Genomic DNA, 15,825 nt, shown 5'->3' with positions numbered 1-15,825 from the left:
TAAACACACCCCACGTCACTTTTATTTTTTATGGTAAATTCATAAAGCGACCGTTTTATTGATTCCAAAAATACTTTGCTTATTAAAATTGGTCCAGTATAGGCGGAGATATTCGTCCTCAAACAGTGATCTCTAGCGCTATCTTTTTTTTACTACGAGCTCCGTGATTGTGACGTAGGAACGTACTAGTCACGTGACTGATTCATTCGTAAAAGCGAAACTTGCGTTTTTTTTGTGCTTTTTTGCGTTTTTTTTGTTCTCTCGTTTTTCGCTGAAAACACTGCCTCTCGCCTTTCTGAATGAGAGCGGCCACGCTTCAACAATTTTGTTACGTGTTTGTCACGTGGGTAGTACACTTCTCAATTTTTTTCGCCACGCAACTTTCAAATCAGTTTTTTGAATTTCACGGTGTTTGAGCTGGAATATCTTTGGTTATACAGAACCGATTAAAACAAGTAAGGTGTCGTTGGAATTAGAAAAACACACTCTATATCGATTAAAGCGAAGTACATTTGGGGTGTGTTTAGGCCCTTTAAGCATCTGATAAGATGCTATTTTAGTACTGTGAGACTCGGCACATTAATATCGTCCGGATGTTACGCACCGCACCAAACGTCACGATATAATGCACTCTAAAACAGAGTACTATGCTCGTACTATACGTAACTTACTTTATCCTCGCGTGGCCGGAAAACGACAGTCGTTTTAACACGGGTTTAACAGCTCGTGCCAGCTTGCGAGTTACCATGTATGTTACTTTGTGGGTGATTATTTTTAAGAGGATTTTTTTATTTTTTATTTATTCATCCATTACCTCTGGGTTACAGGCAGGCGTGCTAACCACTATGCCACGGCGCCGGACAAAATAAACGAAAATTGCCTGTTTTATAACTTAAGTATTGAGTTTTTTATTTTTCATATTTGTTAACCCTATCTTTCTGTAGAATCAAAATATTGGACAAGGATGACAAAACGGAGTAAATTCCTGGTGAACTTCAACTATCAGCAATGTGTGAGAGAGAGAGAGCGAAAGAGAGAGGGAGAGAGAAAGGAAAGACAGGAAAGAAACGAAAGAAAAAGGAGGAAAAAGAGGAGACAACTGCTGCAAAGTAGAAAAAGTCAACCTTGGGAAAAGTGCTTGAACAACAAAGCGGGGATTTTGTTCATGTGTATGGTAAGTCCCTTTGTTGAGAAATATGTATAAAAAAAACGGGGGCGAATCAAATTCCTTAACGGCATTAACCATAGTATTTAATGTTGCATGTGTTCCTTTACATATGGATATTTATCTGCACTAGAACGGCGCCTATTTTACTTACAAATAAAAAATGTTATGTAATAGAAAAGAAAACTCTTGGTCCCAACAGATAGCAATCACAATAACATTTATTAGAGTTTCACTAGTGATGCCCAAACCAGCCCTAATATACAACTGTATACCTCGTTGTACATTATTAGAACTTGTACATAGTTTTAATTTAAACAGAGACTAGTGCAATAATGTTTATATATAAATATATATATATTAACAGCTTTTGTAATAAGTTTCAGAGTACACTCATTGTGAATCCGGTGTCAAGGCAAAGTGGTTAGCGCACCTGCCTTTAACCCAAAGTGAGGTAATGAGTTTCATCGCTGCTACCATTGTGGGCAAAACAATTGTTTTACCCAAGTGGTCACTAATGGGTTGTCCAAATTATCAGCCAGATAGGAAAAGTAATCATTTGCCAAGTAACGCACTTGGTAACTCGTAAGCTGCCACGAGGTGCATTAAACAGCACACCCATGTTATAATAACTATCGTTTTCTGCCCTCATGAGGATAAATCAAGTTACATCATTTAAGTAACTTACAAAACTAATATATAGCACACATAAAATTTAATCTATTTATGTTTATTAACATAACATTCTTTAATTAATGATTTTAACGCAATGAACGCTGCAGTAATAATTATTGAAGCTTTACTTGCATAGAGAGGCAAAATTAAACAAAAACACATTTCCATTTATAAAAAGAATTAAATATAAACATAATGTTAAACTTTGCATGTATATCTAATTAAATTAATAGGATTAGAATTTCATTCAGCCTAATCAAACAGTAACTCTGGTAAATAAAATTTACAATGTTACAAAACATATTAGAATGAAGGTATATGTTCGAAATTAATAACTTAAGTGAACTTTGTTAGTAATAAATGATATTATTTTTATTTATAAAACATTTTACAAGTTGCTGTTGGGTTGGGATTTCCTTTCCTTGTATAATTTGATCCAATCATTAATATCAGGGTTACCATGATGTTCAACCAACCATGTGAGCATCTTACTTGGCTTCCAGTGTGGTTCACTTGCACCAGCCAACTTCCATCTTTCTTCAATCACCTTCAATACTTGGGGCAGACCTTTATTAATGTATATGTAAATGAAATATGATGGAAATTTACTCTGGAAGCCTAATTTGTTTAATTTTAACAAGTTTTTTTGCAGGTCTTAAGCAAAACCATTTTTTAACATTTTTTTTAAGTAAATGATATATGAACATGATAGAAATTTATTCTAAATTGTTATATTTATTTTTTAATGCAAAGATTAGCCTGCTTTTGCAATTAGTAAAAAAACTAGATGTAAAATCTGTTAAGAGAGTATTTGTTATTGGTTCTATCCGCATGAAGGATTCAGGTCAATAATGTCTGCTTGGTGATACTTTTTCAGTGATAACAATATTATTTACTGTACTAATAGTTATATACAAAATAAAATAATCTAGAAAAATAGTAAATACCCTAAAATAGTTATCTTCTGATAAAAAAAGCAATGAAATATTTTAAAAATATACCCTAAAATAGTTATTGGCCGTTGCATATATACATGGTAATTTTAGTTTACATTATATTTCGTGGAATAAAATATCTTCAGGTGGTCCAGAGTTTTATACACAACTGTGACAGTTAGCACATTCAGTTACATGTATTAGTTCTTGTCCTACTTACCAATTGTATAAGCATAATACATTGGTCCACCTGTATGGCGAGGCCATGCATACCCATGTTGAAATATCATATCAATATCCCACGGGTTAGCAGCGATTCCTTCATCTAATACATTGAAACCTTCGTTGACGAGAGGGAATATCATTCTCTGCAGAGTTTCCTGAAAGAAATTTTTTCATTTTCAAGAAAATTAGGAATATGTGTGTCGAATTTCAAGTTAAAGCACAAAACATAGAAAACAATCAATATTGATGTACAGGTACAATAACAAAATCCTTGGTTCAGTATTAGTTGTCCAAATTGTAAGTCATACATAAGTAATAAATCCCTCCAACAAATAGTAATCACCCACAATGCTACATATAAAAGTGCATGAAACAGAACAAGCGTGTTAAAAAAGTTAGATTAATTCATATGCTTTAACCACTAAATCTTAAACTTCCGATATAGTCTCCTTTATAACCACATACCTCTGGTGAAATATGACGTGGATTAATGTTGTGACGTTTGCGGAAGTCATCTATCATCTTCCTCACTTCAGGATCAGGAATTGGAGTTCGGCTACCTTCATATTTATACCAGCCCTTCCTTGCTTTCAAACCATATCTTCCTTTCTCATACAAGAAATCATCTAAAGGACTATATCTTCTATCCCCTCTGTCGAATTTGTAAAATTTGCAAAAATTGAATAATAATGTAGATTCAACATTGTCTGCTTTTCCAAAACTAAACAAATTAGGTAAGCAGTTTAGTCTTATTGTTTTTTTTTTAAATACTGTTTTTTAAAAAGAAACAACAGCTTGTTTATCATGTAGCAATCAGTAAAGTAGTGTGGTTACAGAGCTTTTTACTTAAACTTAACCGGAGAATACTGGATTCAAAGCTCAAAACTGCAACCACTGTGCAAGTGTTATTGAACAAGACCTCTACACTAATAAGTTGCTCTAATTTTGCCCAAAGTTACAGAATAAGTGACATTGTTTTCCCTATCATATTAAATATGTCAATACTATCATAAAAACAATAAACATTAATATTAACCATTTTTACTCACCTTTTTCTTTCTGGAGTACCGGCAGGTTGTTGTTTGTGGGTTAATCCTCGTTCTCTTCTTATTTTATATCCAATGTCAGTTCCGGATAAATCACCAACTTGAAATCGACCCATGGCGAACCCGTAATCCAACAAAACATCATCCACCTTCAATTTAAGCGTTACTTACTGGGGTTATTAGAGTAATAGAAACTTGTTATGACACATTGTACTCATATAATTAAATATGCATGAAATAATACATGAAGTGTATTGCTACATAATGTAAGCATAAAAAAAATCAAAGATGGCATAAACTAAATTTAGTTGTGAACTTATTTTTGTCTGAAGCTGTGGCACAATGTAAGCGCGCATGCCTCTAACCTAGACGTTACAGGTTTAAAGCTCATCGCTGCTACCATTGTGAGCAAATTTTTTCTTTTTGCAAGACGCTTATCGACAATTGCTCCAATCCAGACACAACAAAAATAAAATCCCCCCAAAAATAATTGCCCATGAAGTTACATAAGTGGTAACTCGTATGCGAGAACAATTCATTGAACTTGTGATGTGATACCTGTTTAGGGTAAGCCCCTTCCTCTAATAGAAATGAACTTTCGGCCGTATAATAAGCAAACATTCTGTTACCAACAAACCCGTGACAGTTTCCAACCAGCACCTGTCAATCAAAGAAGCTTAAGGTTAAAGGCACACTGAGCAGTTTGATTTATTAAGAAGATTTTTAGATTTCTATGTATTGTTCCAACACTATTGTAAATTAAAATAAATTATTGTAAAAATTGAAAACTTACAGTTGTTTTCCTCATTTGCTTTCCCAGGTCCATAATAGTTGCTATGGTTTCAGGAGAAGACTTCTCCCCTCGTATATTCTCCAACAACATCATAATATGAGCGGGTGCAAAGAAATGCATCCCCGCAACCTGTGTGTTAATGAGATGTCTGTGATGGTGGGCAAATGACTAAAATATATCATCCATTAAATAATTTTTAGTTATGAAAATAAAATATTGGTTAGGCAGAAGAAGCAACAGTTATTTTAACGATAAACGCTTGAAATTCAATATAGTTTAATTCAAGTTATATAAAATAAAAAGGTTAGTGCGGGAAGATGGGACACTTTCTCATTATATTTTCTTTTCTCATTTGGTACAAAATAAAGAACATTAAAAGGATTATAAAACAGTATTCCCACGACTCAAGTAGACCGCTGTGAATTGTTTAAAACACGATCTGGATAATAGGATATTATGTGCTAATGGTGTCCTATCTTACCCCACAGTACTACACCATTTACTTACCTTCTGAGGTCTCTTGGTAACAGAAGCCATTTCATCAATATTAAGTGTGCTTGTATTGCTTGCTAATATGGCAGAAGGTTTACAAACTTTTTCAAGTTTTTTAAATATCTCTTTTTTAATCTTCATTGATTCAAATACAGCTTCAATCACAAGGTCAACGTTCTGTGAAATTAAGGTCATTTTTTTTATTTTGAATTAAACAATATAAAGAGTAGGATGAGTTGTTGATCAAATGGGGTTTGATTGTAAGGTCATACCAGAACCCTTTTTAAAGTTATTAGTCTGTTATTCTATTCTATGTGGGTAAGGTCCCGTAGGGCCGTAGCAAAGCACGCAATGGGTCCTATTAGTCTGTTAACAAAAAAAAAATGGAAACACAGACATGGCCTTTTATTTCTTCTGCTCATGGCCTTTTAAAAAAAGTATTCAATTCAATAATAAATGCAATTACATTAAAACTAATTGACTTAAATTTGGAGAAGAGTTTCGCGAGCGTTGAGTGCCTCTAAAAAGTACAGAAAAACAGCTTTTAGGTATATTTATTACCTTCAATCCATTATAGTTATCCACAGGAATTAGAGCATTATTCATCATGGAAGATTGCTGGTCATTTATCTGTTTCCTTTTTCTCATGGTTTCGATGTAACCACGAATGTATTTAACCCCAGCTGTTTGGGCTTTTGTGTTCATTTCAAGCACATAAGTTATTTTTCCTGGAAAAATTGGTGAGTTGTATTATTTGCTGGATTGATGAAATAAATTGGAAATAGAAAAAAAAGAGAATAAAAATTTATAAATTTTATGTAATAGGTTTACTCAATTTTAATTGATTTGCTCAGAAAATCTATCCCCTTTGGATATTCGTGATTGAACGTACAAAAGAGAAATCTCTTTTAGAAACAATCAGTCAAAAAAAAAAAATTATTTACTTAACTTAAATTTTAATGAAAGTGTAACTAATAGTTAAAAAATAATTACTCACAAAGTTATATATTTGGTGCCGTATAGATAAGTTACAATCACCAATATGTTTAACCTGCTCTAAGACAACAAATAGCAATCCCCCTTCCCATAGTTCCCAACCCAACAACTCCAACTGCCTTCACTTTCATTGGGACAGCATTTTGATAGTTGGTTACACCAGGCACACTCCATTTCGAAACCTGTCTCTCAGCAAAGAAGGAATAGATCTGAGCACGAGATTGACCTGAAAGGTATTTTGGTCAAAGTTTGTGTAAAAGTGTAAAATATAGTATTTGGTCAAAGTTTGTGTAAAAGTGTAAAATATAGTATTTGGTCAAAATATAGTATTTGGTCAAGGTTAATGTAAAATTATGGTATTTTGTTTGTTTGTGCAAAGATGAAAGTTAGATTTATGATCTGTAGATCACTGGTATAAGTATAGACAATGTGTTAACGGACAATATATTTGACGCTTTAACTTATTTCTAATGGTGGTGACTAACATAAAAAACATACCCTAGAGAACTCTGTATAAGGAAGTGAATACAAATTATTGAATGTTTGAAATAAGTATTGCACAGTTCACGAACCAATTGTTTTTAAAAATAAATACCATTTAGGTTTTAAAGTGGCTTAAAAAGCATAACAGTTTTAATTCTAATGAGCGAAATTGTAGCCATGAATTAAATAAATGAAAATTTGTGAATTCCATCTATGCATGAAAAAATGATTAAACTAAATAATAAACTGAACCAACTTGAAGCCAAAAGGGTGAACATTCCTTGTCTTTCTGATTCCAAACCCTCTTGATATGAGAGAAGTGCCGAACTTTTAATAACTTGAAGACACACAATGGGAGCTAAAGCACCGCGAGATTTCTTGCTTACTTCCTTCAAATGTTTTGCCATCAAGGATTCAACCTTTTAATAAAGGCTGTGTCTCAGTTATTGGGTAAATGATTTTATATTCCAGATAGACACTATACAACACAAGCAGAAGTTATGTATTCATATAGTAGGTGGGGGAAGATGGGATACCCTTTCATTCTATTTTATTGTCCCATTTGGTAGTAAACAAAGAAAATTTAAAGAATTATAAAACCGCATCCTCACAATTTTTATAGACCGTTGTTAATTGTTTAAAATACAATATTTGGATTTGGATCATGTGCTGCAGGTGTCCTATCTTCCCCCATCCTACTATATGTTCTAGCATAAGTTTATTTTGAACTAAAATTAAAAATTATTTTTGTTGTAAACTTTATTTAACACTTGGTTTGATTTATCAAACAGCTGCAGTGGAAAAATTCCCCTGAAAATATATTAAAATAAAAATAACTATATTGTTTTATCACTATTTTTTTTTGAATATAGCCTACACATATTTAAAGCGTAATTTAAATAAAACCATAAAATACATTATTTTAGTTCATAACCAAACAGGACTGTTGCAGTAGGCAACCAAATCATATGTTTAATGACCAAAAAGTTTAGAAAACAGTAATTTAATTGAACTTTTAAGAGAAATACATTTCAAGTTGTAAACTTGTAATAAACATTAATGATAAAATAGATTTTGCAGAAACATTAATTTAAATACTGTTTAAAACCTTAGCTGCATCAGGAACACTAATGTTTGAAAGTCTTCGTTGACCTAAACTCTTTCCAACAGCAGCCTTTGCGAATAAAATTGCGTGTTCCCTGATATTGCCCCCTTGTGGTACAACACGATCAATCAAACCAAGAGAAGCCCCGATCCCTGCAGAGTGATGACCTCCTGCAAAAAAAAGTTATACTTGGCATATATGGATTTGGTGTAACTATATTTAAACAATGTCGCTCTAAACATACTGTGTGTAAGTTTAACAGTACCACAAGGTATATATTTACAGCATTATACAATATATAATAGAGTAATATATAATTCTATAATATTAGCATTTTTCCACAACTTCTAGTTCTAGTTTTTTTCAAAATACAGGACATCATGTATATAATGATTTTGATAACTAAAACACGAATCATGATAAGAAATTTTACTATATTTCAATATCCAAATTTGGGCCAAATAATCCAATAAAAGTGAAGCATAGAATTTAGAAATTATAGTGTAATTTGTTTTTAGGCAAACTAATTTTCTGGCGGAAGAAAATGTATTTAATTTTATTTAAAAAACATTAGTTTTCCATGCTACATGTCTGCTAGAATTAAGTTTAAACATTGCATCTAACAAAATGAGTATTCATAAAGTAAATTAATACAAAACATGGGAATTTTTACTTACCATATGCAATCCATTGCATTGCATTATCAAGACCAATAACACGAGGTAAGCGTTGCGTTCCACCAGCACCAGGTAATATACCAAGTTTTACTTCAGGTAAGCCAACCTTTGAGTTTGTCATTGCTATTCTGTAAGTAATGAAATAATCCCAAAAAATAATCACCCACAAAGTAACATACAGCATACATGGTAACTCATAAGTTGGCACGAGGTGTATGAAACAGCACATCCCGGTATAACGACCGTCATTTTCAAGGTAAGTTATATTCATTCATTCAATCTGATAAATGTACACAAATTATTTTTAAAGGTGGCTATACATATACTAAATTTTATGGTTACCATGAATGTAACTTGTGAGATATTTATCTTTTATCTACATAACTTTTAGTTTGTACAACTTAAACCACTGGGTTCGACCAAATTACCAATAATTTTGACCAAAGACACACATGCATACAATACCAGCAGTGTTTCTGCAAGAAAGTTTAAAAGTAAAAAGCATATACTAGCTCCCATGATGTAATTTTTGTCTCTAAATGTACCTGTAATGACATCCAAGAGCAATTTCTAATCCTCCACCAAGTGCGTTTCCATGGATTGCTGCAATTGTTGGTTTCTTACTTTTCTCCAATGCATCTACAATCTTTAACAACTTGTGGTTAATATAATATTAATATTAACTTGTCTCGTTAATTCCGGTAGCAAAGATCTAGAAATGGTTTAAATAAAAAGACATAGCGAAAGGATATAGCGACATAACAACAGTTGTTATAAATCGTTTACAGTTAAAAATATATTTACAATAAATTGGTAGAAAATAAGCGTGTTCGCTACACCTAGCAGACAAACGAACTATTTATGTCTAATTATTATTAAGTTGAACATCTTGTAAGCACAAAACTGTGCTTAAAAATGTTAAGTTGAGAATACATGAAAAATTAGAATCTTACATCTAATATTGTTGGTCCAAGTTTAGAGACTGATTTGTGAAATTCTTTGATGTCAGCTCCAACAGGGAATGTCCTTCCATCACCACATAACACGATTGAAGTAACCTGGATGGCAAATTACTAACAATATCATTGTTACATTTGGTAAATGCATTGGAATAGTGCCTTGGTGAAACTTAAGCCTGTGTGTCTTTAAAACATTTAAAAGGAGCTACATATGATTTAAAAAGTAGTAGAAATTACATAAACACTTAAAAATTGCTACAAATTACATAACTAGCTACCGACCAAAACCATAATTTGCCTATAAGAAAATATACAGAACAGTAGAGATCCCAATAAATTGATATTAAAAAAAACAAAATTTAAAGCACTTACTTTTTCATCGCTTTCAGCTTCCTTTAAATATTTCAATAATGATTTCCTTACATGATGAGACAAAGCATTCATAGGTGGATTATCCACAGCTATAACAGCAACTTCATTTTCTACTGAATATTTGGCCATGGCTATCGTCTTATAAATTCAGCCAACTGTTACAAGTGCAGCGGTTACAGACAGAATAGTTTAGACACAGAAAAACAAATATTGGCTTAAGAACCACGTGATGTGCACTATTGCTGCATCACTAATGCAAACATTAAAATTATTCAACCTGGATTAAAAGAATTAAAATTATTCATAATAACCAAATATTGCACTTTAAGGGAGAAACTAAAATAAGTTGTAAAATAAAGCGGAAAATTAAACCTTGTTTTTAAATTATAATAAAGTCAAAAAATGCTGTTCGTAAGAATAAAAGATGATATAAGCAGAGAGTATTATGATATTATGAATGTATTTATTCGCACTAAACTCTCAAAAACAATTTTAACAATGTTTTATTGACACAATTATAATAAATATTAAAAAGGAAGTAAATTAGCAAAAATAAAAATTAGTTTGCATAGATAAAACAGTTCTGATTATCTAGTTCAAAGATTGCTTCTTTTTCTTGCATTCCTTTCCTTGTATAGTTTGATCCAATCATTAATATCAGGATTACCATGATGTTTAATCAACCATGTGAGCATCTTACTTGGCTTCCAGTGTGGTTCACTTGCACCAGCCAACTTCCATCTTTCTTCAATCACCTTCAATACTTGGGGCAAACCTTTAACAACATATATGTAAACGACACATAATAGAAATTTACCCTGAAAGCCTGACTTGTTTAATTTTAACAAGTTTTCTTTTCAGCCCATGAGCAAATACAGTTTTTTAAAAGCAAATATAGTTTTTTTTTTGTGTCACTTTGGGTTATTAACTATATTAATATTTATTTGAGCCACCAGCATCAGTTATTTATCCTAAGCAGTCTTGCTTAACCACAATAAATAAATAACCACATCAACCTAATAATAGAATAGGTAAAATAATTGGCCAAAATATTTATTTCTTAACTTACCAACAGTATTTGCATAAAACATGGGCCCGCCTGTGTTCCTGGGCCAAGCGTAACCATGCAACCACACCATGTCTATGTCCCATGGATTATCAGCAATTCCATCTTCAAGTATTTTAAAACCTTCATTTATCATGGGGTACAGAAGCCTTTCTATTATCTCCTGTTTTAAATGTGTGAACATAACTTATACATTCTCGCATGTTGGTAAAATAATAGTCGTTATAACATAGGTATTCTCCGGATTTAAATAATAAAAGTCATAACGACTAAAAACATTTAGAACTGTTAATTAAACTAAAAATTACAGAGAACAAAAAAACACCTTTTCTGATATTTTCCTTGGTTTTATGTTATGTTTTGTTCTATGATCATCAATCATCTTTATAACTTGTGGGTCAATTCTTGGCATTCTTGACCCTGCAATGTATTGATACCATCCTTTACCATCTGTTTTCTGGCCATGTCTGCCAGCTTCAACCAACATGTCCGCCAAAGGACAATACCGGACCCCATTTCTTTAAAAATAACAAATAATTAGAATTGACATGACATGAGGTTGATATTTTCGAACAAAGTTATTGTGTGAATAAATATTTAACACTTGAAACATATCAATGGATCTTTTTTATGGAACAACCCCAATATTACATTAATTTATATATATATATATACCTGCAAACAATGTTATTATATATATACATATATATATATATAATAATACAAAATACATATTTATTGTTGGGTGAAACCTACTTTTTGGTAAAAGTAATGGAGGATTCTAAACCTTAATAATAAATGAACCAAACAAATCAAATAAAGACCTTTTTAGGTTGCCACCCGGGGTCAGGGTTTAAAGAAGCACGGCAATATACTATTGTAGCAACTACAACACAGTCTATCACAATTGGTATTGTCAAATTATCGCCACACCCTACTTCTTTATCTACATTTGTCAAAACTCACAATTGTCTTTTTTCTTACCAATGTAGAAAAAAACAAAAAAAACATGTGCTTTCACAAACGTATGTGTAAAGTCTTATCCTATCTTGAAAAATACACAGACACTTTCGTTAATACACAGATACTTTTAGTTAAATTTTGTTATTTAAAACCTGTAACGTTCAGGTGCACTGGTTGGTTGTTGTTTCTGCAGCATTCCTTGCATCTCACGAACTCTATAATGAACATCGTTACCCGATAAATCCCCAACTTGGTATCTTCCCATTGTGAAACCATAATCTGTTAATGCCTTGTCAACCTGGTTTGGAACAATTATGTTTAAATATTTTCTGATTGTTTAAACTAAAGCATTTATAGTTACAACTTATGAGAAACCAATTTGGGTAAGTAATAAAACAGAGTAGCAGAATATATATTTGTTTATATTTTGTTTGTGTATTAAAAAGTTCTAAAACTAGGAAAAAGGGTGGTTTAATTTTTCACATGAACATTACAAATATTTTCAGATTTGATTTTTTTTGTGAGGAAAAGAAAACACATTCCTGACCTCATGGGGATAAGCACCTTCCTCAAGAAGAAAATCCGACTCAATAATGTAATAAAAGTACATTCGATTTCCAACAAAACCTTTACAGTTCCCAACAAGTACCTGCAAACAATATTGAGATAATAATATAGCATACAAATCAAGTTTATTTAAAAAGTAATTACCAACTTGCCAAACCCTCTTTTAAAATGACTATGTTTTTTAGAATATATTATAAAAGGTGGGCAACATGTTTCTGTAAAACAGTAGAGATTCCTGAGAATAGAATAAAATGTCGCACAAAGTTTTAAAACCTAGTAAGAAGCTGACATTACAAAAGTATTATTCCTAACTAGCTTTTACTCAGTTGTTTGGTATCCATAAAGTATATTGTGTGTGCAACCAATAATAAGCAAGTTACCTTATGTTCACTCAACATGAGAGGCGCATTCAACTACATTTGTAGAAATTTCAAAAATGTGACACCCATGATTATACAGTGCTAAAATACATACTGTGACTTTATTCATTTGTTTTCCAAGATCCATAGCAGTAACAATGGTTTGTGGGGAAGAATTAGAACCTCGGACATTTTCAAGAAGTCGCATTAAATGAGCTGGAGCAAAAAAATGCATTCCAATTACCTGCAATAAAACATTAAATATTTAATACATTTAATGTGATAAAAAACATTACATTGAAATAAAAATTGTTAAACTAGTTAATAGAATACACCTGGCTATGTTGCACATCTGTAGTCTACAGTCAAAACTACTACATTGGTTTAAAATTTGGCCCGAAAATTTTCACTTAAATTTTTAGGCATATAGACATTTGATTAAACCAGCAACAACAAGGCAAAATCACAGATATAAGAATATATATATATATATATAATACATTTATGACATACTAATATATCTATATATATTATATGGGCGTATAATACATTTGTATTAAAATTTACCTTGTCAGGTCTTTTGGTTACTGAAGCAATTTCATCAATGTTTAAAGAACTTGTGTTGGTTGCTAATATTGCTGAAGGTTTACAAACTTCGTCTAATTTCTTGAAGATGGTTTTCTTCAATTGCTTATCTTCAAACACAGCTTCAATCACCAAATCTACATCCTGTTACAAAAAGTGCATTATTAGGATAAAGAAAATGATGGTTTAGTGATTTTTTTGTGGATTGTAATTTGTAAGATTAAACAGAATAAGAAAATTATTATGTGTAAGCCTGTGAAAATTATATTCTAATTATGACTGACAATTTAGACAATGGCATCAGACTAGCAGCATTAATCCTTGAATGGAGTCTCTGACTCTGGTTCAGAAACATTTTGTGCCTTGTGCCATGTCCCATGAGTAATAAAATATGTTATTACACTTAAATACAATTTTACCCAACTTCTAAACCAAATATGAAACAATAGAATAATCTTACATGTAAATCATTGTAGTTGTGACTCGGTATAATAGCAGCTTTTAATTGCTGCATATTTTGCTGCGTCATCAACTTTCTTTGCACCAATCGATGAAGAATGTCATACAATGCATTCACACCAGAATCCAATGAAGTTTTGTTCATTTCAAACACATAAACAATTTTTCCTAACAAAAATAAAAAGATAAAGGCCAGGGTATAAATAATAGTTTTGAATAAAATACTAGTTTTACACCATTGACCACATTTCCTGCTGTGCAGAACATCATAAAACAAACGCAATGGTAATATTTGTTCTCTACAATCATTAAAAGTGCATGGGAAGGCCTTACAGCCATATTATAAATGTTGATTCTGATTTTACTTGTTAATGTTGTAAACAAATTTTTGTTTTATTTTTTTACGAATCTGTCTAAAATGTCAGTGTATGCTATGTGTATTGCAGTTGCAGAGTACACAGTATGTATGGTACTGCAGTGTACACACTGCCCACATCGCAGTATGCAATGCTGGTGTTTCCTTAGCTGGTGATTGGTGAAAATTTTGGTCCCAAAATGTTCCTTGGGTCTCAATGATACCTGTCTTATATTTTTAAAAGAGTCAGATGTTGATGTCGAAAAGTAACTTTATAAATACGCTTCGAAAAATTCTAACCCCCAAACACTATTTACAGAATCAGCAACGTAGAAAAGCTAGTGTAGTAATACACAGTGTATGAAGAAATAATCTAACATTTGTTTAATTCATGACCGCTGGTGTAGAAATATGATGACACAACACATTTTTCACATATTTTTAAATTTGATTTTTAATAGTACCAGCCGGTTTTTTAAAAATAAGTTTTACAGCGGAGGACACACTGTGTCTGTGGCCTGCGCTAAACATTGCATTATTATATACATACACATCTCTACCCACTGCATTACACAGTGCGATATACTGCCTACGATGACAATTTAGAATTACCATAGTTTAAGTCTTTACTTCATAAAAAGTTCAACACACTTTCACTTCATAGGTAGCATACCCATGCAAGGAAATGTTGCACAAAATTGAATGAATGAATCTTACTTTATCCTAGTGCGGCTGGAAAACGACAGCCTTTATAAGACGGGTGTTCATACACCTCGTGCCAACTTACGAGTTACCGTGTATGTTACTTTACCATGTGTTCATGTATGTTAAATTGAACTCCACCTGCTTTTAGTAAAGAGATTGCAATTCCCCTACCCATGGTTCCCAGTCCAAGAACTGCTGTTTTCCTAACCATCATTGGTGAAACATTACCATTTGCTGTTGTTGAAGGCAAACTCCAATTTCTTAACTTTTGCTCAGATAAGTCGGCATACTGTGAGCCATTCATTAGAGTTGCCATAGTGTAATTTCTAAAGAAGTACAAGTTTATACAGGATAAATTCAATTCAAAGATGTGGACAATGTAGTATATAATTACCTTGATAATATGCACCAACAAGAAGAACGGTGCATGTGCTCAAACTTTGCTCAGTCACACTATCAACAATACTATATTTTAATTAATAGTTAAGAGAAAGGCACTCTGTACTGACATTGCGCGCGGTTAAACAACCTGAACTAGTCTTACTGTCAAAATGTAAAAGTGAGAGAATTCCAAGACAACTAACATGTGTACTGGAGGTTTGTGAACAATCCATTTATGCCGAGAAACAACACTAAATATACAAAACCGTCGACAGTTTTTCATCCCCGATAATATAAAAGGTGTTCTAAATTTTATTTCCGCTAGGTAGCGGCATGGAGCAGGGTGATTTGAGCTATGCAACCAGAAAATATACGAAGAAATCGACCGACTTCATTCTAGGAAACAGCGGTAAAGGTGCAGACATTGACAGGCGGTAGTTGTGGTTAGTGAGTTGCTGCGTG

General features: G+C 32.3%; 2 protein-coding genes across 4 annotated transcripts; both read right to left on the bottom strand.

The window, feature by feature from the left end:
- Positions 1 to 1,879: 1,879 nt before the first annotated feature.
- Positions 1,880 to 10,098, bottom strand: LOC100182913 (peroxisomal bifunctional enzyme). The gene is made up of 15 exons (XM_002125179.3): positions 9,924 to 10,098; positions 9,546 to 9,650; positions 9,138 to 9,238; positions 8,593 to 8,720; positions 7,919 to 8,085; positions 7,067 to 7,229; positions 6,383 to 6,553; positions 5,893 to 6,059; positions 5,347 to 5,508; positions 4,840 to 4,968; positions 4,605 to 4,706; positions 4,050 to 4,195; positions 3,466 to 3,652; positions 2,996 to 3,155; positions 1,880 to 2,407 (listed from the first exon to the last, which is right to left on the bottom strand). The coding sequence occupies exons 1-15, from the start codon at positions 10,050 to 10,052 to the stop codon at positions 2,229 to 2,231; spliced, it is 2,196 nt and encodes a 731-aa protein (XP_002125215.1). The 5' UTR covers positions 10,053 to 10,098; the 3' UTR covers positions 1,880 to 2,228.
- A 268-nt stretch (positions 10,099 to 10,366) lies between these two features.
- LOC100180564 (peroxisomal bifunctional enzyme-like) lies at positions 10,367 to 15,626 on the bottom strand. Of its 3 annotated transcripts, XM_026838691.1 has the most exons (11): positions 15,492 to 15,626; positions 15,377 to 15,435; positions 15,121 to 15,308; positions 13,924 to 14,090; positions 13,446 to 13,607; positions 12,994 to 13,122; positions 12,500 to 12,601; positions 12,105 to 12,250; positions 11,315 to 11,507; positions 10,993 to 11,152; positions 10,367 to 10,698 (listed from the first exon to the last, which is right to left on the bottom strand). In XM_026838691.1, exons 2-11 carry the CDS (start codon positions 15,409 to 15,411, stop codon positions 10,520 to 10,522), a joined length of 1,461 nt encoding a protein of 486 aa, XP_026694492.1. In that variant the 5' UTR covers positions 15,412 to 15,435; positions 15,492 to 15,626; the 3' UTR covers positions 10,367 to 10,519. The 3 variants fall into 3 exon arrangements, with proteins under 3 accessions (XP_026694492.1, XP_002125312.1, XP_018671351.1); XM_002125276.4 differs by having other exon boundaries at positions 15,377 to 15,626; XM_018815806.2 differs by having other exon boundaries at positions 15,154 to 15,308; positions 15,377 to 15,626.
- Positions 15,627 to 15,825: the final 199 nt, after the last annotated feature.

Source organism: Ciona intestinalis, unplaced genomic scaffold (genome assembly GCF_000224145.3).
Source record: "Ciona intestinalis unplaced genomic scaffold, KH HT000103.2, whole genome shotgun sequence".
Taxonomy (NCBI): Eukaryota; Metazoa; Chordata; class Ascidiacea; order Phlebobranchia; family Cionidae; genus Ciona; species Ciona intestinalis.
The sequence above is the reverse complement of the archived record's forward strand: the minus strand, read 5'-3'. Positions and strand labels throughout refer to the sequence as shown.